The sequence below is a fragment of the Dama dama genome, chromosome 20 (genome assembly GCF_033118175.1).
Source record: "Dama dama isolate Ldn47 chromosome 20, ASM3311817v1, whole genome shotgun sequence".
Classification (NCBI taxonomy): Eukaryota; Metazoa; Chordata; class Mammalia; order Artiodactyla; family Cervidae; genus Dama; species Dama dama.
In genome coordinates, this window is record NC_083700.1 from 16565544 (window position 1) to 16588087 (window position 22544).

General features: G+C 36.7%; 1 protein-coding gene across 7 annotated transcripts in view; it reads left to right on the forward strand.

Annotated features, from left to right (window-relative positions):
* ASH1L (ASH1 like histone lysine methyltransferase) overlaps window positions 1-22544 on the forward strand; it is a 203310-nt gene that overhangs the window by 89243 nt on the left and 91523 nt on the right. For 6 of the 7 annotated variants that reach the window (XM_061120600.1, XM_061120603.1, XM_061120599.1 and 3 more), the window contains 2 exons: window positions 10904-11645; window positions 19532-19711. In XM_061120600.1, the coding sequence (XP_060976583.1) occupies window positions 10904-11645; window positions 19532-19711 (922 nt within the window). The remainder of the gene's footprint in view (window positions 1-10903; window positions 11646-19531; window positions 19712-22544) is intronic. The other variant, XM_061120604.1, reaches the window with a different exon arrangement.

A 22544-nucleotide genomic window follows, 5' to 3' on the forward strand; every position in this document is an offset into this window, starting at 1 on the left:
ACGCACTGCAATTAGAGAAAGCCCAAATGCCATGACAAACTCCCAGCACAGCCAAAATTTTTTTAAAAAATAATAAAAATAAAGTGTAAATGCGGGATAAGAAGACTGATATAAAATGAACACGGTTTTATTAACTTGTGGTACAATATCAGGAAGGCCAACATACATAGGATCTGAGTCTTACAAGGAGGGAGTTAGGTATAAAAAACATCTGAAAAATAATCTTCCATAATTAATTAATAGCTTAATGAACGTTGTAAACCCATAGGTCCATGAAGTTCCACAAATCCTAACCAGGAAGATAGTGAAATGATGTCTTTAAAATGCTGACAGGGAAGGAAAAAAGAAAACCAAACCTATCAATTTAAAATTCTTGAACCAGAAAAATACCCTTCACAAATGAAGGCAAAATAAACATTATCAGAAAAACAAAGTTAAAGAATTTGTTGTCAGCAGATTTACAGTACTAGAAATGTTCTTCACACAGAAAAATCATGCTAGTTGGAAACATGGCTTTACCAAAGAATTGAAGCATTCCAGGAATTTTCAACAAGTAAATAGACAACACCCTTTTCTCATATTCTTTTGAAGTTCATGTGAAATTATACCAAGATATTATCATACTCTGGGCTGTAAAACTTCTTAATAAACTTTAAAAGATTGAAATCATAGTATATATTTTAAGAACACAGTGAAATTGAATTAGAATTCAGTAACATAAGGTATCTTGACATTCCCCCCCAAAAAGTGAAAATTTAGCAACACACCTCTTTTTAAAACAAAATATTCATGTATTTATGACTTTGCTGTTTCTTTGTTGCTTCATGAGCTTTTTCTGTAGTTGCCGCAGCTGGGGCTACTCTCCTTGCAGTGCACAGGTTTCTCATCACTTCTTGTTGTGGAGAATGGGTTCTAGGAGCACAGGCTTTAGTAGTTGCGGTTTATGAGCTTGGTATTTGTGGCACATGGCTTAGTTACTCTGCGTTGTGTGGGATCTTCCTGGACTGGGGATCAAACCTATGTCTCTTGCATTGGCAGGTGGATTATTTACCACTGAGCCACCAGGGAAGCCCAACAACACACTTCTAAATACCCCATAAGTCAAAGAGGAAATCACAGATAAAATTTTTTTAAATTTGTTTAAATGTTTTGTTTGTTTGTTTGACTATGATGGGTCTTTGTTGCTGCACAAAGGCTTTCTCTAGTTTTAGTGAGCAGGGACTACTCTTCATTGTGCTGCACGGCTTCTCCTTGTGGTGACTTCTCTTGTTGTAGAGCACAGGCTATAGGTGGGTAAGTTTCAGTAGTTAGACTCATAGACTTAGCTATCCCTCGCCATGTGGAATCTTTCCAGACCAAGGATTGAACCTGTGTCTCCTGCATTCAGAGGCAGATTCTTATCCACTGTACCATCAGGGAAGTCCAGAAATATCTTTTAAATTGAATGAAAATGATAATACATAAAAATTTATGGGGTATAGCTAAGTCTGTCTTCTTAGCTTTAACAGCATAGAAAATTTACTGAAAGCTTATACTGGTTTACTGGGTATACATTCTTTTTTAAATTATTTTTTTATTGAAGGGTAATTGCTTTACAGAATTTTGTTGTTTTCTGTCAAACCTCAACATGAATCAGCCATACGTATACATATATCCCCTCCCTTTTGAACCTCCCTCCCATCTCCACATGCTGGCCTGTGAGGAGAGAGAGTCTATAGTGATGGCTCCACCCCCTACACATGACTCAGCAGTATCACCTTGCTTCCATGGCTGCCGGGCTTTCCTCCACAGGCATTTCCCACCACAGTCTCCTCCATCACATCCCCTCAATCCATCTCTCCGCAGTCAACAGCAACCCTCGTCTGGGATTGCTCCGCAATCCCTAAACTCCAGCTCCCAGCCGCTGTGCTTTCCAGGGGACCTGCTTCCCTGTCTGGGGTATGTATGGCTGCAGCAAGGACTTTCTGATTCTCATTCCACAGGTGTGAATGAGAACAGCCACAGATCAGCTGTTTCACTCCCAGCCTTAGATGTTTCTCCTCTGACTCAGACAGTTGCCCTGATGTGGGGGTCAGACCCCTGCTTCAGTTCCCCCACACGCCACGGGCACCTCCAGTCCTACTAACACTCCTGTTTATCCCCCTAGTTCCTTCCTCCTCCTGAGTTTTGCCTGGTTCTATATATTTTCCTTTGGTCAGGTACTCTTATAGCTGGTGTTCTGCATGCACTTCTGTGTCTGAAGGTGTATTCCTTATCTGAAAATCTTTTTAAAAAATGTGAACTCTAGCCAAAAGGATTAAGAAAAAAGAAACTGAGTTAACAGCATCAAGAATGAAAAAAAAGGATATCACTGCAGTTGCTACATGCCACAGGAGGATAATAAGGGAGCATAATGAACAGTGTTTTGCCAATAAATTTGATAAAAAGAGAAAAACCATTAACAAACTCAGGAACAAATAGCCTAAATAGCCTCATATCTATTTAATAAATTCAACCTATAGTTTAAAACCTTTCTACAATGAAAATTCAAGACCCAAATAGTTTTAATCATGAACATTCAAGGAAAAGAATACCAGTTATACAAAAACTATTCCAGAAAGTAGAAACATTTTCCCAACGTATTTTATGAGGCCACCGTTACCCTGATTCTGAAACCAAGCAACACACACATTACCAGAAAACTATAGACCATGTTTCTATGCATGAATGCAAATGATACAAAATATTATCAAATTGAATCCAGTATGTTGAATGATTAGCATACCATGTCCACATGAGTTTATTCCAGAAATGCAAGTTTGGATTAACATTAGAAAATAGATTATGAAATTAACAGCTTACTGTTAATAAAATCACAATTGTCTAAGTACCTAAAGAGAAAACATTTGACAAAATCTGACATCCACTTGAAAAGCACCAATTCTTTCACATATTAATCAAACTAACAAAAATTAAACACAAAAGCTATTAAAAGTAAGGAGAATTTAGCACCACCATACCAGCTGTACAACAAATGTTTCTCTAGGCAGGAAACACAAGAGAAGGAAAAGGCCTACAAAAACAAACTCAAAACAATTAAGAAAATGCCAGTAGGGATGTATATAGCAATAATTACTTTAAGAAGAAGTCATAAATGATGAAAAGACAGCCGTGAGAATGGGAGAAAATAATTGCAAATGAAGCACCTGACATAGGATTAATCTTCAGAATACACAAGCAGCTCAGGCAGCTCAACATCATGAAAACAACCCAATCAAAAAATGGACAGAAGACCTAAACAGGCATTTCTCCAAAGAAGACATTCAAATGTCTAATAAATACATGAAAAAACACTCAACACCTTGCATTAGAGAAATGCAAATCAAAACTACAATGAAGTATCCCCTCACACCAGTCAGAATGGCTGGCCATCATCAAAAAATCTACAAACGATAAATGCTAGAGAGGATGTAGAGAAAAGGGAACCCTCTTGCACTGTTGATGGAAAAGTAAATTGATACAGACAATATGGAGAACATTATGGAGATTTCTTACAAATAGGAACAAAACTACCATGTGACCCACTACTGGGCATATACCCTGAGACAGTCATAATTGAAAAAGACACATATGCCCACAATGTCCATTTCAGCACTGTTTACAGTAACCAGGACATGGAAGCAACCTAGATGCCCATCAAGAGATGAATGGATAAACAAGATGTGGTACATATATACAATTAAATATTACTCAGACATAAAAAGCAATGAATTTGAGTCAGTTCTAGTGAGGGGGATGAACCTAGAGCCTCTTATACACAGTGAAGTCAGAGAAAAATAAATAGTTTATTAACGCATATATATGGAATCTAGAAAAATGGTACTGATGAATCAGCCTATTTGCAGGACAGGAATAGACACTTAGACATAAAGAACATACTTATGGACACAGGGGGAAGGAGAGAGTAGGACGAATTGAAAAAGAGTATCACTGAAATATATACAATACCAATGTAAAATATATAGCTAATGGGAAGTTGCTCTATAGCGTAGAGAGCTCATCCTGGTGCTCTGTGACAGACTAGTAAGGTGGGATGTGGCGGCGGAAAAAAGGAGGGAGTTTTAAGAGGGAGGGGACATGTGTATACCTGTGGCTGATTCATGCTGAAGTGTGGCAGAAACCAGCACAACATTGTACAGCAATTATTCTCCAATTAAAAATAAAATTTTAAAAAATGCCCACCCCAAAACCCCAGTTCTTAGGAATAAAAGGCATACAGGTAAGACAGGAAGAAGAAAAAAATTCTATTTACAGATGATTTGATGCATAGGAAAATTTCTAAGAAATCTGTCAGAAAAAAGCTACTATACCTAGTAAATGAGTTTAAGAGAGATATATAAGCTAAACATAAAATGTATTTCTGTGTACCAGCAATGAATAATTAGCAGTTGAAATGTAAGCAAAATATGGTTTACAATTGTATTAAAAGTTACAAATATATAAGATCTATATGATAAAAAGTATGAAGCATTATTAACAATGGTTAAAAGATTAAATAGATATTCTAGATTAATCATTTGTTGGGAGGAATCAGTATTGTTAAAATGTCACTTCTGTCAAAATTAAGTGATAGATTTAATGGAATCTCAATCAGAATTCCAGCTGGCTTTTTAAAATATAAAGTTCCAAGCTCTATAATTTATATAGATACATAAAATATCTTAAAAGGTAAAACATGTATGCTCTTTTTGAGAACAAAATTAGAAGACTTCTACTAACCAATACAAAGACGTACTATAAATTATTCAAGACTGTTTTTGGTGAAAGGATATATAGATCTTTCAATGCAACAGAATAGACACTGGAAAAATAGACATTCCCATAGATTTTTTAAATTGATTTTCTGCACATATACCGTATTTTTGTGGAGCAGGGATAATCTTTTGTACCAAATGGTGTTGGAACTGCTGGATATACTTATGGAATAAAAAGATCGTTGACCTTATACCATATGTAGAATTTAACTTGAAATAGAATATATACCTGTATGTAGTTTCTCCAACTATAGTACTTTCAGAAGTACACTTAGTAGGAAATCTTTATGACCTTGGGGTATTCAAAGATTTCTTAAGTAGGATAAAAAGCACGAACTATTAGAGCAAAAAAGAAAAAAAAATTAGATAAACTGAGCTTCATCAACTTTTTAAACTTTTGCTCTTCTAAAGACATTTAGAAAATGAAAAACACACAGAAGTAAAAAGAATTTCTAACTATGCATGGTAATGGTGATGATTATGCAGTATATACAAATACCAAATCATTATTACTCTTGTACATGTGAAACTAATATATGTCCTATGTCAATTATATCTCAATAAAATTTAAAAAAATAAAAATAAAAAACAAACCAGTGAAGGTACCCAATGAAAATAATGGGGAAATTTTTTGAATAGCATCATTTCAAAAGACTGCTTATGAGTTGCAGTGAAGCACATGAAAATACTTGATGAGACACAAGGGCTCTGCTCGTGACTCAGATGGTAAAGAATTTGCCTACAACGTGGGAGACCTGGGTTTGATCCCTGGGTTGGAAAGATCACCTGGAGCAGGGCATGGCAACCCACTCCAGTATTCTTGCATGGAGAATCACCATGGACAGAGGAGCCTGGCAGTCCATGGGGTCACAAAGAGTCAGACATGACTGAGCGACTAAGCACACATGAAAGTACGCTCACTTATTAGGAAAATGCAATTAAATTCTTAGTGAGATATTGTTTCATATATATTAGATTGATTAAAGTTAAAAGGGGCTTCCCTGGTAGCTCAGTTGGTAATGAATCTGCCTGCAGTACAGGAGACCCAGGTTCAATCTGAAGGTTGGCAAGACCCCTGGAGAAGGGAATGGCAGCCCACTCCAGTATTCTTGCCTGGAAAATTCCATGGACAGAGGAGCCTGGTGGGCTAGAGTCCATGGGGTCAGAAAGAAAAATATCTCAATGACCCAGTTAACCACGATGGTGTGATCACCCTTGTTGTAGAACTAAGATTCTGCATGTCATGCAGTGTGGCCAGAAGTAAAATATAGCATGCCCAGCATAATGTCCTAGATGAAGCAGACTCCCAAAACAAAACAAACAAACAAACAAAAAACAGAGAGGATTTCCCTGAATCCATCTGCAAATGCAGGAAACAAAAGTTCAATTCCTAAAAAAAAAAAAAAAGTTCAATTCCTGATTTGGGAAGACTCCACATTTCACAAGATAGCTAAACCCATGCACCACAACTACTGGACTCATGCTCTGGAACCCACAAGTCACAAGTACTGTGTTCACATGCTGCAACTTTTGAAGCCCAGCTTCTAAAGGTTGTGTCCTGCAACCAGAGAAACCATGGCAATGAGAAGGCTGAGCACTGTAACAAAGAGTAGCTCCCCCTCGCCACAACTAGAGAAAGCCCTTGAAAAGTAAGGAAGACTCAGCACAGCCAAAAATAAATTAAGAAAAAAAAACAAAACTGAGAATTGGCAGGCTAGAATTTGGTAAGATGGAATCAATTTATAAAGTAAGGTGTGAGGTAGCCCTAGGTGAGTGGCTCAGGAATGAAATTCCAAACAGTATACCCATTTTAAGATTCTGTTTTAAATTTATTCTTAAGAATTAAAAACCTTTGGTATTTCTGGGCAGTTGATGATAGGAAAGAGCAGACAAAAATAATTTTCGGGATTTTGAACCCAGGAATTATTCTTATACTTTCTTGCAGTGTGGAAGCTGGGTTCCAAGGGCATGTGTCCTGAGAGAGACCCAGGTGAAAGCTGTGTTCCTTTTCTAGCATAACCTTAGAAATCACCACATTCATATTTCCATCAAATTCTGTTAGCTAGAAGCAACTTACTAAGGGCAGCTCATATTCATGGAAGGGGAATTAGATACTCTCAACTTGGTATGAGAAGCATCAGAGGAGTGTATACATGTTTTAATAGCCCTGCAAGCAGTTTAGGGCAGGGAGATAAGATTAACTTGGTCTTGAGTTGTTATAGTAGTATGAAGAAAAGTAGATAGGGTCAAGAAATCACACTAACATAAGACAAAAGTTTATGGCTTGTGGGGAGCATAAGTTAGATGATTTTGTCTGAGCTTAGATCAGATGATCCCAGCCACATGATTGGTTCTCAGTATATATAATCTTGAATAGTTGGCTTTATGGTATCATTCACTGAGAAAAGTAATCAGAAGGATTACTTTGAAACTATGAGAATGAACATTTCCCCAGTGGGGAAGTAGGTCTAAAAGGTAAATGACAAGTAATTAGGATTGAGGATCTCTAAAGTTAATTCAGTCACAAGTAACTGGAAGGTAATCGAAGTATGTTATCATAAAAACGGTGGAGGCAAGATTTTAAAGAGTGGTGATATAAAACATAGCTGAAAGCAGGAAACTTGCCCAAAGCTCTTTGATAGTCTCATCCACCAGATAGAGGGCAGTCAGACGAAGCAAGAAGAACTGAGTCCCACAACCTCCAAAACAAAAACCACAGTTATAGAAAGTTAAAGTGAAAAGGCAGAGAATTATGTCCCAGATGAAGGACTGTGATAAAACCCTAGAAAAACAACTAAATGAAGTGGAGATAGGCAACCTTCCAGAAAAGGGGTCAGATTAATGATAATGGAGATAATCCAGGACCTCTGAGGGAAAAAAGGAGAAGACATAAGAGATGTTTAACAAAGACCTAGAAGAACCATAGAACAAACAGACAGAGATGAACAATACACAGGAAGAAATCAATAACAGAATAATTGAAGCAGAAGAACAAAGTGACCTGGAATACAGAATGGTAGAAATCAGTGCCACAAAACAGAATATAAGAAAAGGAATAAAGAGAAATGAAGATAGCCTAAGAGACCTCTTAGGCTATTAAGTTAAGTTCACCAACATTTGCATTAGAGGGGTCCTTGAAGGAGAAGAGAGAGAGAAAGGACCCAAGAAAATATTTAAAGAGACCTAAATAGACATTTTTCCAAAGAAGACATATACATGGCCAAGAGGCACATGGAAAGGTGCTCCACATTCTTAAGTATTAAGAGAAATGCAAGTCAAAACTACACCAGTTAGAATGACCATCATTTAAAAAAAAAAAATCTATAAACAACAAATGCTGGAGACAGTCTGGAGAGAAGGGAACCCACTTGTAATGTTACTGGGAATGAAAATTGGTATAGCCACTGTGGAGAACAATATGGAGGATTGTTAAGAAGCTAAAAATAGAGCTACACTATGACCCTGGAATCCCATTTCTGGTCATACACCCAGAGAAAAACATTGTCCAAAAGGATACACACACTCCAGTGTTCATTGCACCACTGTTTACAGTATCCAAGACATGGAAGCAATCTAAATGTCCACCAACAGAGAAATGGATAAAGAAGATGTACATATATACAATGGAATATTACTCAGCCATTACAGAGAATGAAATAATGTCATTTGCAGCAACATGGATGGACCTAGAGATTGTCATACAGAGTGAAGTTAAGTCAGAAGGAGAATTAGTATATGACATTCCTTACATATGAAATCTTAAATGATTGTAAGAAATGAACTTAACAGAACTCACAGACATAGAGAAGGAACTTATGGTTGGGGGGCTTACGACTGGGGAAAGAGATAGCTTGGGAGTTTGAAATGGACACAACACTACTGTATTTTGAATGGATGACCAACAAGGACCTACAGTATAGCGAACAAGTGAGTGAGTGAGTATTAGTCGCTCAGTCATGTCCAGCTCTTTGCAACCCCATGGACTTGCTTGCCAGGCTTCTCTGTCCATGGCATTCTCCAGGCAAGAATATTGGAGTGAGTTGCCATGTCTTTCTCCAGGGAATCTTCCCAACCCAGGGATCAAACTTGGGTCTCCTGTATTGCAAGCAGATTCTTTACCAACTGAGCCATGAGGGAGGCCCATATAATGCACATGGAACTCTGCTTAAAGTTATGTGGCTGTGTGGATGGGTGGGGAGTTTGGGGGAGAACAGATACACGTATATGTATGGCTGAGTCCCTTTACCATTTAGCTGAAACTATCACAGCATTGTTAATCAGCTGTACCCTCAATAGAAAATAAAAAGTTTTCTAAAAAAAAATACAGCTAAAAGTTTGACATTTTAAAAATACTGAATTTAAATGAGGCAATTGGATATATTTGAAGGAAGATGTTGGTAATTTGAGAAAAATTTCCTTGTAGTCTGATGAGATTGTAATCTAGAGTGGCTAGAATTTGTAAAGGAATAACTAAAATAGTATCACATTTTAAAATGATATAGATTAGAAATCCATTGATTAACTTTGAAGAAGTGTAACCGGTGATCACTTATAGTAAACTCGGCATCTTGGGAAATGACCTATTATTTTTATAACATTGTAACACTAATATAGCTTGCCAGAGGAAATTGAAAATGTCCCACATTATTTATAGTCTTCAAAAGTTGCTGTAGACACCAAACAAATACCACCAAATTGTTGGGGTCTCTAAGGTAAGGTTTATCTAAGACCATTTGTTTTTTGCTTTTGCTTTTTATTGAAGTATATTTGATTTACAATGTTGCATTAGTTTCAGACGTACAACAAAGTGATTCAGTTAATCTGGTAATCCCAAACTCCTAATTTATTCCTCCTCCCCACTTTGGTGAAGACAATGGCACTCCACTCCAGTACTCTTGCCTAGAAAATTCCATGGACGGAGGAACCTGGTGGGCTGCAGTCCATGGGGTTGCTAAGAGTCAGGCACGACTGAGCGACTTCACTTTCACTTTTCACTTTCATGCATTGGAGAAGGAAATGGCAACTCACTCCAGTGTTCTTGCCTGGAGAATCCCAGGGACGGGGGAGCCTGATGGGCTGCCGTCTATGGGGTCGCACAGAGTCGGACACGACTGAAGCGACTTAGCAGCAGCAGCAGCCCCACTTTGGTAACCATAAGCTTATTTTATAGGTAAGATGACTTGTTTTCAAATCTTACCATCAACATGTATTCTTTCTAAAATAGTTTTTAGAGATGTTTTCTATCATAATTTTAAACCTTTTCCCAAGAAGAGAATTTCTTTTATTCCTTTGCACTTTTAAAACATTGTCAGAAAAAGCACTGAACTATCTAGGTGGCGCTATTGGTAAAGAACCCACCTGCCAATGCAAGAGGCGCAAGAGTCTCGGATTTGATCCCTGGGTCAAGAAGATCCATCCTCTTGATGAGTAATTGGCAACCCACTCCAGTATTCTTGCCTGGAAAATCCCATGGACAGAGGAGCCTGACGGGCTATAAGTCCATGGGGTCGCAAAGAGTTTGGACACAACTGAACACACACTGTTGTATTATAGAAACATCATATGTATTTAAAGTTTTAGTTCTTTATTCAATATTTAGCTGTCATATCTCTTAACTGAACTTTTGTTTTTAAAGAAATAAATTCTAGGGACTTCCCTGGTGGTCCAGTGGTTAGGAATCCACCTTCCAGTGCAGGGGACCTGGGTTCAAACCCTGGTTGGAGAACTAAGATCCCACATGCCATGGGGATCTAACTAAACCTGTGTACCACAACTAGTGAAATGCCCGAGCACTGCAGCAAAGACGCAGTGCAGCCAAAATAGTAGTAATAAAGAAAGAAACTCTTCTTTCTGCTCCTCATCTCAGAGTAAGAATTGGTTTTTTACCCATGTATTATTAGGGAACCATGGGCCAACTTTGAATTTACTGTGGTTATTGTAATACCTTATTCAGGAACCTTGCCCGTGAAAGACAAATGCGTATGATATTATGATATTTAATCTTGCTGTGAATAATACGGTGGTATTCCTTATCTTTTATCTTCTATAAAGTTATTTGAGTAACTAGCTGTGTTCAGTTTTTATCACATGTGATTTGTTGTCTTATTTAGTGAATGGAGTTCCCTCTCGAAGTCCAAGATTGGTTTCTTCTGGGGATGACTCTGTGGATAGTCTGCTTCAGCGAATGGTACAACATGAGGACCAAGAGCCCCTGGAGAAAAATATTGATGCTGTGATTGCATCTGCTTCTGTGCCACCTTCCTCCAGTCCAGGCCACAGCCTCAGCAAGGAGCGAACCCTAGGAAAACCAGACAGCCTTCTAGTGCCTGCAGCCCCCAGTGACTCTTGCAGTAGTAGCCTCTCACTCCTTTCTGAAAAGTTGCCAAGCAGCCATTCTCCCCATCATATTAAGAGAAGTGTGGTAGAAGCTATGCAGCGCCAAGCTCGGAAAATGTGCAATTATGACAAAATCTTGGCCACCAAGAAAAACCTGGACCATGTCAATAAAATTTTAAAAGCCAAAAAACTTCAAAGACAGGCCAGGACAGGGAATAACTTTGTTAAACGCAGACCAGGTCGACCTCGGAAATGTCCTCTCCAGGCTGTGGTATCAATGCAAGCATTCCAAGCTGCCCAATTTGTTGATTCAGAATTAAATGAAGGCGAAGACGGAACAGCCCTGCACCTTGGTCCTGATACAGTTACAGATGTTATTGAAGCTGTTGTTCAGAGTGTAAACCTGAATCCAGACCATAAAAAGGGATTGAAGAGGAAAAGTTGGCTGTTGGAAGAACAGACCAAGAAAAAGCAGAAGCCATTCCCAGAGGAAGAAGAGGAGGAGAATGCTAAAAGGTAATTCCTCATTTAAGGTTTTATTTGTGTAGCGGAAACTAGCTTATGTACAAATTTAACATATCTTTGCAGTTGAATTGTTCAGTTGATCTAGTAACCTTTCACTACAAAAGACCTGTTCTGTTCTAAGTGTTCTTACTTCTGGTTGTCAAAATTATGAATAATTAACAAGAAAGGGGAAATGTAACAATGTAGCCAAGGCGCTCACTATACAGATGAGGAAATCAAGACCCAGAAAGATTATGTTGTATAACTATGTGAGCAGAATTATTTTTACTGTCAGACTATCTTATCTCCTCTAAGCTCTAAACTTGTCATCCCTGTCATCAAATACATTTTCTAAGTCTTCGTGCATGTTAGATTGTTTTTTAATGGCTTCTTTTTTATATTTTTACTTTTTCCTGAAAGATGTAGGGCAGAAAGTCAGAAATTACCCCCTGGAAAGATCATTTAATCCTTTTGTTATATATCCAATCAGATTCTTTCCCTGAAGATTATTTGATTTTGTTTTGTTTTTTGGTCTTGCCACGCAGTGTATGTTATCAAACCTGTGCCCCCTGCAGAGAAAGTGTGGAGTTTTAACCACCGGACCACTGTTTACAGAGGTTTTTTTGTAGCTCTCTATGCATACATCTATAAAAAAAACTTTCTTATAGAGATTTAAACTTTTTTCCTGAGAGAATATGTAGTTATAAATAAATCTGTGAAACTAGAAGTGTACTGATTCAAGAGTTTTAATTATCTTTTCACATAATCTCATTTCTTTTCAAATCCTATTCTTTTCATGGATAAGACTATTAACAGTATATTGTGGGTTTTTTTACTCTTCTTGATGCATTTACAAATACGTACATATACAAGGCTGTTCTATGTAAATGATAACTTTTTATATATCTTGAAGATCTTGTAATTTAGTATATATAGTATCATATTACTGCATGCTAAGAATATGTAATAATTTAATTATTCTTCAAAGGATTATATATTACTTTTTTACATACAGGTCTTAAATCAGTTGAAATTTACTCTTGTATAAGGTATGAGTTAGTGCTGTGTTTATTACCAGTTATTTATCAAGATTGCATATAATATGTTGTTTCTATAAGTTATATTCCCAATGGATTTTTGTAGTTTTTTAAATTAAAGTATTAAAAGTATTTAGAGCTGAATGAATACTGTGCTACCTATGGAAACTTTGAGATGTATCAAAAGAGGTACCTAGAGGGATATTTATAGCCAGTAATGCTTATGTTATTTTCAAGAATGCTGAAGATTTATGAATGAAGATATTACTGAACAAAACTGGTATCTGATTGCCTTTACACAGTAAAGTCAAACTACTGACAGAGAGTTGTGGTAAAGGAAAGTGCAGCATTGATTATAGAGTGCCAGGCAAGAAGTTCAGGACAACTAGTGCTTAAAAAACCTGAACTCCCTGGTTGGTTTTAGGAGAACATGTTTAAAGACAAGGTGATGGAAGAGCATCCTAGGGATATGATCAGCTCATGCACAGGAGGTTACGTTATCAGTCCTTAGGAGCCAGGAGGTCTGTGGTGTTCAGGATCATCAAGAAGTTAATTTGTTTCATTTGATGGTCGTTTTACCATCTGTAAAACAACTTCAGGAAATGTGCATCAGATGCTATTTTCTACATAAGTTTAGAGAAAACTATGTAAGGGAGGGGTCTGTCCTGGGAATGCCCCACAAGCTCTTGCTTGGTTACAGAGAGTCCAATTAAGAAATCAGAAAAATTAGAATAATTTCCAAAATGTGACAGAGATAAAACATATACATTAAATTAACAAAATAATACTAAGTTATAGTAGAGAGAATCCCCGAAGACCAACATTAGTAATACTAATGATAATTAATAAAATATATAAACTTCTGATAAGGTTGATCAATAAGAAAAAAAGGGAATAATAAAATTAGGAACTAAAAAGGAGTTAAACTATATGTGAGAGATTAAAATATGACTACTATAAGAACTTTATGCCTAGAAAATTACAAAACTCAGTTTTAGATATAGAATGGGTGAATATATAGAAAGAGCATTGGTAATATTCCATGTTCTTTCCCAGTTATACCCCACTTCCTTGCCAGTAGCTATAATCAGTCTTCTGATTTATACCTTTTTTTATACCATTTAAGTATTCAATGCTAGACAATACATTGATACTTTAGTTTATCCTTCCTGAACTTCACTGAAATGGAATTACATAGAATATATGCTTTTGTGCCATTCCTTTTTTGCTTAACATATAAATGTAAAACCATCTCTGTTTTTGCATGTAGCTGCAGTTACCTCTTTTTTGTTGTTATGTGTTATCCACTGTTTGTGTATAATATAGGTTTTCTGTAAATTATTAAAATATAGGTGATCCATCAACTTCTGCTGCACAGCAGAGTGACTCAGTTATGCATATATGTGTGTGGGTATATTTATGTATATATTCTTTCTCGTTTTCTTTTCCGTATTGTTTTATCACAGGATATTGAATATAGTTCCCTGTGGTATACAGTAGGACCTTGTTATTCATCCATCCTATATATATTAGTTTGCCGTTGCTAATCCCAGATTCCCAATCCTTTCCTTTTCCATCCTTCCTCCCTCTTGGCAACCACAAATCTGTTCTCTATGCTGTGAATTTTTCTATTTCATAGATAGGTTCATCTGTGTCATATTTTAGAGTCCATGTATAAGTGATATCATACGGTATTTGTCTTTCTCTTTATGACTTACTTCATTGAGTATGATAATCTCTAGATCTATCCATGTTGCTGCAAAATGTAGAGTTTTCTGTTTCACTGTTGGGTTATTTTCAGCTTGGCACTGTTATCCAAAACTATTACTCTTAACATTCCTCTAATGTTCACTGCTGGATAGGATACTAATTTCTCTAGGGTATATACCTAGGAGTGAAGTAAAACACCTGATTTGCCCTAAGACTTATCGATTTTAAGCTATGGTTTATTGAGCCAGGGGCATCCCTGGTTGCTCAGTGGTAAAGAATCTGCCTGCAAAGCAGGAGATGCAGGTAACTCAGGTTCAGTTCTTTGAGTTGAGAAGATCCACTGGAGAAGGAAATGGCAACCCACTCCGATATTCTTGACTGGGAAATCCCATGGACAGAGGAGCCTGGGGGGCTACACCCGTGGGGTCACAAAGAGTCAGGACACAGCTTAGCGACTAAACAACAGTGTTGAACTAGCATATAACTGGGTATAGAACTAGGTAAGAGAAACAAGATCCACACATGCAAGCTTGTTCATATGACAGAGGTAACCCTACATATCAATAAAGAAAGAAAACAATATTCAATAAATGGTGCCCCCAAAGTTTTTATTTTTATTATTTATACTTTTTTATTGGAGTATAGTTGCTTGATAGTGTTGTGTGCTTCCAAATATTACATTGCATAAGAATGGGAATGAAATTGGATTCTGCCTTTTTTTTTTTTAAGTTAATTGTTTAAATTTGCCTGTTGCTGCACATGGGTTTTCTCTAGCTGCGATGAGCGGCAGCTACTCTCTAGTTGGAGTGTGAAGGCTTCTTATTCCATTGGCTTCTCTTGTTACAGAGCACAGGCTCTAGGGTGTGCAAGCTTCAGTAATTGTGGTGTGTGGACTCAGTAGTTGCAGCATGTGGGCTCCAGACCTCGTGCTCAGTAGTGGTGCTGCGTGGACTTAGGCTGTCCTGGTGCGTGTGGGATCTTCCTGGGTCAGAGGCTGAACCCGTGTGCCCTGCATTGGCAGGCAGATTGTCAACAGCCGGACCCCCAGGGAAATCCTGGATTTTGTCTTGATCCATGTATACAAATCAGTTCCCAGTTGGTTAAATAAATACATAGCATAAAAAGTAAACCTTCTAATTTTAAAAGTTAATACAGAATGAGGAAAACTTCATGACCTTCTTTGTTTGAAAGGATTTTATGAACAAGATGTCAAAAGCAGTAAGCATACAGGTAAATACTTATAATACTGTATTATATTAAAATTAAGAATTTGTTTATCAGACATCATCCACGTTAACATATGAATACTTTCTACCAACTTGGAGAGGAAATTTATAACACAATTTATAAGTTTTGGTATCCAGAATAAGTAACCAAAAGAATGTTTCAAATCAAGTCAGTATAATCTAGCAATTACCTTTTAAATAACTTAGAAAAACTCTTGCCCAGCTATCACCAGAAAGCATTTTTTGTAAAGGTGTAGCAAGATTTATTATAATATATAGAAACTGGAAATATCCCAGGTTAACAGGAAAAGGAGTAAGTATATAGTAGTTTTTCATGCAATGGACTATATGATATGGTAATAAAAATTAATGAATTATAACTGAAATGTAATGATAATAAATGATCTTAGAAACAAGAGTTTAAGTGAAACAAGACCCTAAAAATTATATACTAACTGATACTGTTTTTATAAAGCATAAAAACCTATGAAAAATAAACAACATATTGTGTTACTGTAGATAAATATATCATAAAACCTTTTTTTATTTTATTTTATTTTTATTTTTTGGCCATGCCATGCAGCTTATGTGATCTTAGTTTCCCCATCAAGGATTAAACCTTGACCAGACCAAGGGAGCCTCAGTGCCAAGTCATAACCACTGGACTGCTAGGGAATTCCCATAAAGCCATATTTTCAAATACCTTACCTGTCTTCTTTCTCTTTTCTTTCCTGAAGAATTCTTAAAGCCATTAAGTAAGTATCCATCTGGGATGTGGAAACCATGGTGATCCTGAGCTGGATGTTGGAGCCTTAATGATGTGAAGACTTGGGTTATGGGATGAGGGAAAGAGAAAATCATCCCAACCTAAGTTGTCAAAGCCCTCGTGGGATGAAAAGGACACTCATTTGTAATGAGAGTGCCCAATATGGAGTATTATGGACCAGTTAGGTTAGATGTCCATCCTAGAACTCCTTAATAAGAATTTTAAAAATTCTATTTGTATTTTCATTTCCATCATAAGCCCCCAAGGTGATTCTGATATATTTGGTCTATAGATAGAACTTGGGAAAACATGGCACTTGAAGAATTTATCTATGTAGAATATATATAGACACATGTAAGCAGGAAAGCAGATAACATTTTTGAATGAAGAAAGAAGAAGCATAAGGTAAGATGAAAGAAGTAAAAATGAATCTGTCTGATAAAGAGAATCAGTTCAGTTCAGTTCAGTCGCTCAGTCGTGTCCGACTCTTTGTGACCCCATGAACCGCAGCATGCCAGGCCTCCCTGTCCATCACTAACTCCTGGAGTCCACCCAAACCCATGTCCATTGTGTCTGTGATGCCATCCAACCATCTCATCCTCTGTTGTCCCCTTCTTCTCCTGCCCTCAATCTTTCCCAGCATCAGGGTCTTTTCAAATCAGTCAACTCTCTGCATCAGGTGGCCGAAGTATTGGAATATAAGGAGAATAGGAAAACATAAATAATAAAATATGAAATCTGTCCATCTGTCTCATGACCAAGTAAGATTTCTCCCAGGTATATAAAACTTGTTCGACATTCAAAAATCAATTAATGTGATTCATTACATTAATGAGTAAAGAAGAAACATCACATGGTCATATCAGTAAACGCAGAAAATTTTTCTATAAAAATCTAACATGTTCATGATTATAACCTAGAAATCTAGGAATAAAAAGAAACTACCTCAACCTAATAAAAGCTGTATGTAAAAAACCCAAAGCTGAAAACTTCAGTGGTAAAAGACACAGCTTTTCCATTGTTATTAATAACTAGGAAAGGAAGTGAAGAGAAAGTTGCTCAGTCATGTCCGACTCTTTGCGACTGCATGGACTATACAGTCCATGGAATTCTCCAGGCCAGAATAGTGGAGTGGGTAGCCTTTCCCTTCTCCAGGGGATCTTTGCAACCCAGGGATCAAACCCAGGTCTCCTGCATTGCAGGCAGCTTCTTTACCAGCTGAGCCACAAGGGAAGCCCAAGAATACTGGAGTGGGTAGCCTATCCCTTCTCCAGCAAATCTTCTCAATTCAGGAATGGAACTGGGGTCTCCTGCATTGCAAGTGGATTCTTTACCGACTGAGCTATGTGGGAAGCCCCCAAAGAAAGGAGGCCCACTTCAATTCAACATTGTGTTGAAATTCCTAACCAGAGCAGTTAGGCAAGAAAAAGAAAAGTCAGCCTGTGTTTGGGGGTTGAAAGACTTAAGATATCAGTGCTACCCAAAGTGATCTACAGATTCATTGCAGTCTCTGTCAAAATCCCAATGATGTTTTGTGTTAAATAGAAAAATCCATCCTAAAATTCATGAGGAATCTCAAGGGAGTCCAAATAGCCAAAACAATCTTAAAGAAAAGAACAGTGTTGGAGGACTCATAAATGTTTTTCTTTTATTGTCCATTTTCATCATCTAGGACCTTTCACTCTGATGTTATATTTAAGTGATGAGAGCAGACATTTGTCCTACCCTTTATATTGTGGAAACTGTATTCAGCCTTGCACTATTAAGTGAGTGGCAAAAAGGAAATCTAGAAAATTCCCTGGTGTGTCATTGTTTTGGTCCCAAGGGGCCCAGCCAGTCTGTATGCTTATGTTTATTTTATAAATATAATTTCCAAGGATTTTAGTTTTGCTTAATGGGAGGATAGGTAGAAGTGTCTATTTCATCCTTGCCTCGTTCTGTATTCACCTTAATTTTTAAAGGTGTTTTTGATTGATTTAAAATTCTCTTTTGACAGGCTCCACCCTTCCCCTCCTTTTAGCAATTATAGATGTTTTTTCATTGCCTTCTAGCTTGCATTATTTGAGACATGAAATCTGCATTCATTCTTATATTTTGTCACAATATAGATTGTGCATTTTTTCTCTTACTCCTTTTATTTTCTTTGTCAATACTTTCCAACAAGTTTATTATGATATGCCATACTTGTTTTGGCTTATATTGCTTATGGTTTGTTTAACTTCCTGGAACTTTGGGCTCTTTTTATCAAATTTAGAATATTTTGGTCATCGCTCTTTTATTTTTTCATTTTGAATTTTTTAGTATTATAAATGTCACATTATTGTGTGTCTGTTTTTGCTCTTTTTTATAGGTTTGATTTTATTTTGGTAGTCAGTTAAATTACTTGTGGATAGGTTTGGATTCTTTTGAAGATAATTTTTAAGCTTTATTAGGACTGGCTTTTACTCCAGAGATAGTTGTCATATAAAGATGGATAATGTTACCTTCTGGGATCTCTATTGAATGCCCACAGTGTTGGGCAGTGTCTTTCAGTCTCCCGAGTGGATTCTGAGTATCTGTCATCATGTGTGAGCTCTGGAAATTGTTTGGGTTGTAATACTCTGGTGGTTCTTTGTCCAGCCTTATGGAATTTCACCTTGCACATATACAAACCTAGTACTGATAGATAGTGTACTAAAGAAGACCCTCACACAGATTTCTAAAGTTGTTTTTCTCCTTTACTCTCTTCACTCCAGTACTCTGCCTCATGAATTCTAACTATCTCAACCCCTCCATAGTCTGATCTCTCTTTTCAGCTCATTAAGTTGGCCATTCTCTGCTTTGGGTCTACTCTCTCCACCTCAGTTGTTCTTATAAAGGCAGATTATCTCTTTCTATTTTTTTTTTTTTTCCAATTTTCTCAGTAATCACAGTGCTGCAGTACAATGTCTGATAATTGTTTCATAAACTTTCTCCAGGTTTATAGTAGTTTGCTGTGTTTCTATTAGTTTCTATCAGGAGGACAAATCTGGTATCTATTACTCCACCATGACCAGATGAGAAAGTCCCCATCTCTCTCTTTTTTTTTTTTTTAATTGCTGTGATGTTTTTTTAAATAGATAATCATTTGTAGGGGGAAAAAAATTCACCATAAAATTATCTTTAAACTTCTCTTTCTAGCTTTACTGAAGCAGCAGTTGAGATTCCCAGTCCTCCTGAAACCCCAGCCAAACCTCCCGAACCTGAAAGTACCTTGCAGCCTGTGCTTTCTCTCATCCCAAGAGAGAAGAAGGCCCCACGTCCCCCAAAGAAGAAGTATCAGAAAGCAGGGCTGTATTCTGATGTTTACAAAACTACAGAGTAAGTAGTGGTACCTGTCAGTCGACATCCTTTGAAGACCTGTTATTCTTCCATGTTTTAAATAATACTTTGAATATCAAGGGAAAAAAAAAAACCCAATACAAATGTAATATACACAAATACAAATCTCATCACCAGTACCTCAGTGTTCACTGTACTCATGATATGTTTTGGGGGGCTAATTATTTTCCCTGATCTTTTATCTTCTCTCTGCCTTTCTAGATTATATTTCTATAGTTTGGATTCTAATGGTGCCTTTTTTGTTAACTGAAAATAAGACAGAGAGCATGTATCTAAAAATAATCTTGATGATTTTCTACACTCATTCCTCATTTGATTCCTCACTTGTTAAATGCTTTCTGTGTTCCAAACTATTTGCCAGAGGAGTAAAATACTCCTTACTTTTAAGAATTTCATATTCCCTTGGGAAAGTACAGCTTAATAAGTCCTCTGAGAATTTTTAAAAACCCAAAGAGCTATCAACTAACTATATCATTGAGTAAGAAGTGGTTCACAGGGGTATAGATAGCAGAGTTTGGTTTTGGAGGTTCAACAGTAGTCTGCAAGATGGAATAGGGCATTCCAGTTAGATAGAATATCATGTACCAAGGCACATACTAGGATTCAGAAATTTTTCGTATATTAGAACGACTCAGAAGTTCACTTTTTCTGAAATGTAGTGGTGTGGAAAGTAAGCATTGTGAGATAGGGACCACAAAACCATGGACTTTACTGACTCAAGATATTTATCCCACTAAGCTACATGGAATTTAAAATGCTGTTTTTTAAAAAAGGAAGTGAAAAGTGCAACTTTGTGTTTTAAGATAACTCTGGCTACAGAGTGGAAAAATGAATGAGGGAGTTACTAATGGCAGAAATTGACAGTAATTGTCAAAGGTCATGAGGTCTGAATTTAGTCAAGAAAGGAATGAAACTGAAAGAGGAACGGTTATGTTTTAGAGATACATCTGACTTGATGTGGTTAAAGTGATCAACATGTAAACTACAGTGCTTTATTTTGCATTGAAATGACCTTTCATTAATTTGTCATCAAGATAGATATCACATAAACTCTTTGAGTCCATTTCTGCTGCTTGTGTTGTGAAAATGTTTTATTAGTTAAGCTTAGTTTCAGCAGCCAATGATAGGAAATCCTCATAAATAATCAAGACTTTTTAAAGATAAACATTTCTTTTCCTTTAGTTTATAAGAAGTTGTGAAGTACACAGTTCAGAGTTAACATGCTATCTTCACAGTATCTTCAGGGACCTAGACTCCTTTTATTCTGTTCTTCCATTTCAGCACAAAGCTTGCGTTCCTATGGTTACATTTTGTTCCAGGATAACTATCATAAAGTCTTCATTGCAGAAAGTATAAAAGAGGAAAGGGAGTAAAAAACATGTACCTTCTTTGTAAGGAAGCATTGTGAACTGAATGTGTCTGCCTCAAATTTAATATATTGAATCCCTAATCCCTAGTGTGGGGATATTTGGAGATGGGGGCTTTGGGAAGTAATCAGATCATGTGGTGGAGCCCTCCTGAATGAGATTAACACCCTTATAAAGAGAACATTGAGAGAGATGATTTCTTTCTCTACCATGTGAGAGTACAACAAGAAAGCAGTATCTGCAAGCCACGGAAGAAGGCCCTCACTTAGAACTGAACCCTGATCTTGGACTTCCCATCCTCCAGAACAGTGGAGATAACATTTTGTTATTTAGACTAGCAAATCTATTGGTAATTCGATATAGCAGCTAATCTAAGAAAGGAAACTTCAAAACCTTATAGTTACTGACCAAAATATAGACGTGTAACCACACTTCAGCCGCAGGGAAGGCCAAGAAGTAAATGGTCATTGTTTCAGATGACAGTGCAGAAAAAAAATTAGCGTTCTGTCCTTACAAATAAGAAAATGAAAATATATTTTGGGAAGATTTTACACAGTTATGGCTTTAAAGCAGTGTTTTTGCTGAAGAGAAAAGCAGATATGTGTGAAATTTTTTGCTAAAATTTAAGTCGTACTTTTTTACTAATGTGCTTTTCCTGGATTAAATTCTGAAAAATGGGAGATTAATAATAAAATCAGTCTATGCCTCAAAATACCAGTATCATCAACTACATCAGTGTTTTAAAATGTCTCTAGTCAGGCAAAAGTTTCTCACTCTGGAAAGGACCTCATTTATGTTAGAACTAGTTCTTCATCTCATATAAATAAATAGTAAGAAAATGGTTTATTTTGGATTTTTTTTTTAAAACATTGATCCAGTAATACATGTGTGCATTCTTAAAAGCTACAAAGCCAGTATATTCTTGTAGGCTGGCTGTTTTTTATTGGTAGCAGTTAGGATGTAGGTTATTTGTTTTGAAAAAAATAAACAATTATTTAGAACAGTTTTAGGTTCACAACAGAATTGTTGGAAAGTACAGAGATATTGCATTTATCCCCTCTCCTTATGCATGCACAGCATCCCCACAATGGACATCCTACACCACAGTGGTACCTTTATGACATGACAGTCAATGAACTTCTATTGACACAGTATCACTCAAAGTTTGTAGTAGACATTTGGGTTCATTTTTGATGTTGTACATTCTATGGTTTTGGTAAATGTATAATGACAGGTATGTACCATTGTAGTAGCACAGAATGGTTTTGCTGCCCTAAAAGTCCTCCATGCTTGAGAAATTTGGTTTTTTTGGTCACAGAATGAGACAAGACATTTCCAAGTTTATTCTTTTTTGTATAAATCATTATTGGTTTTAAAAAGTTGTGAGGGGAGAGTGTGAGTCAATTAGAATTGAATCAAGATAAGACCACACTATCAGTATGGAA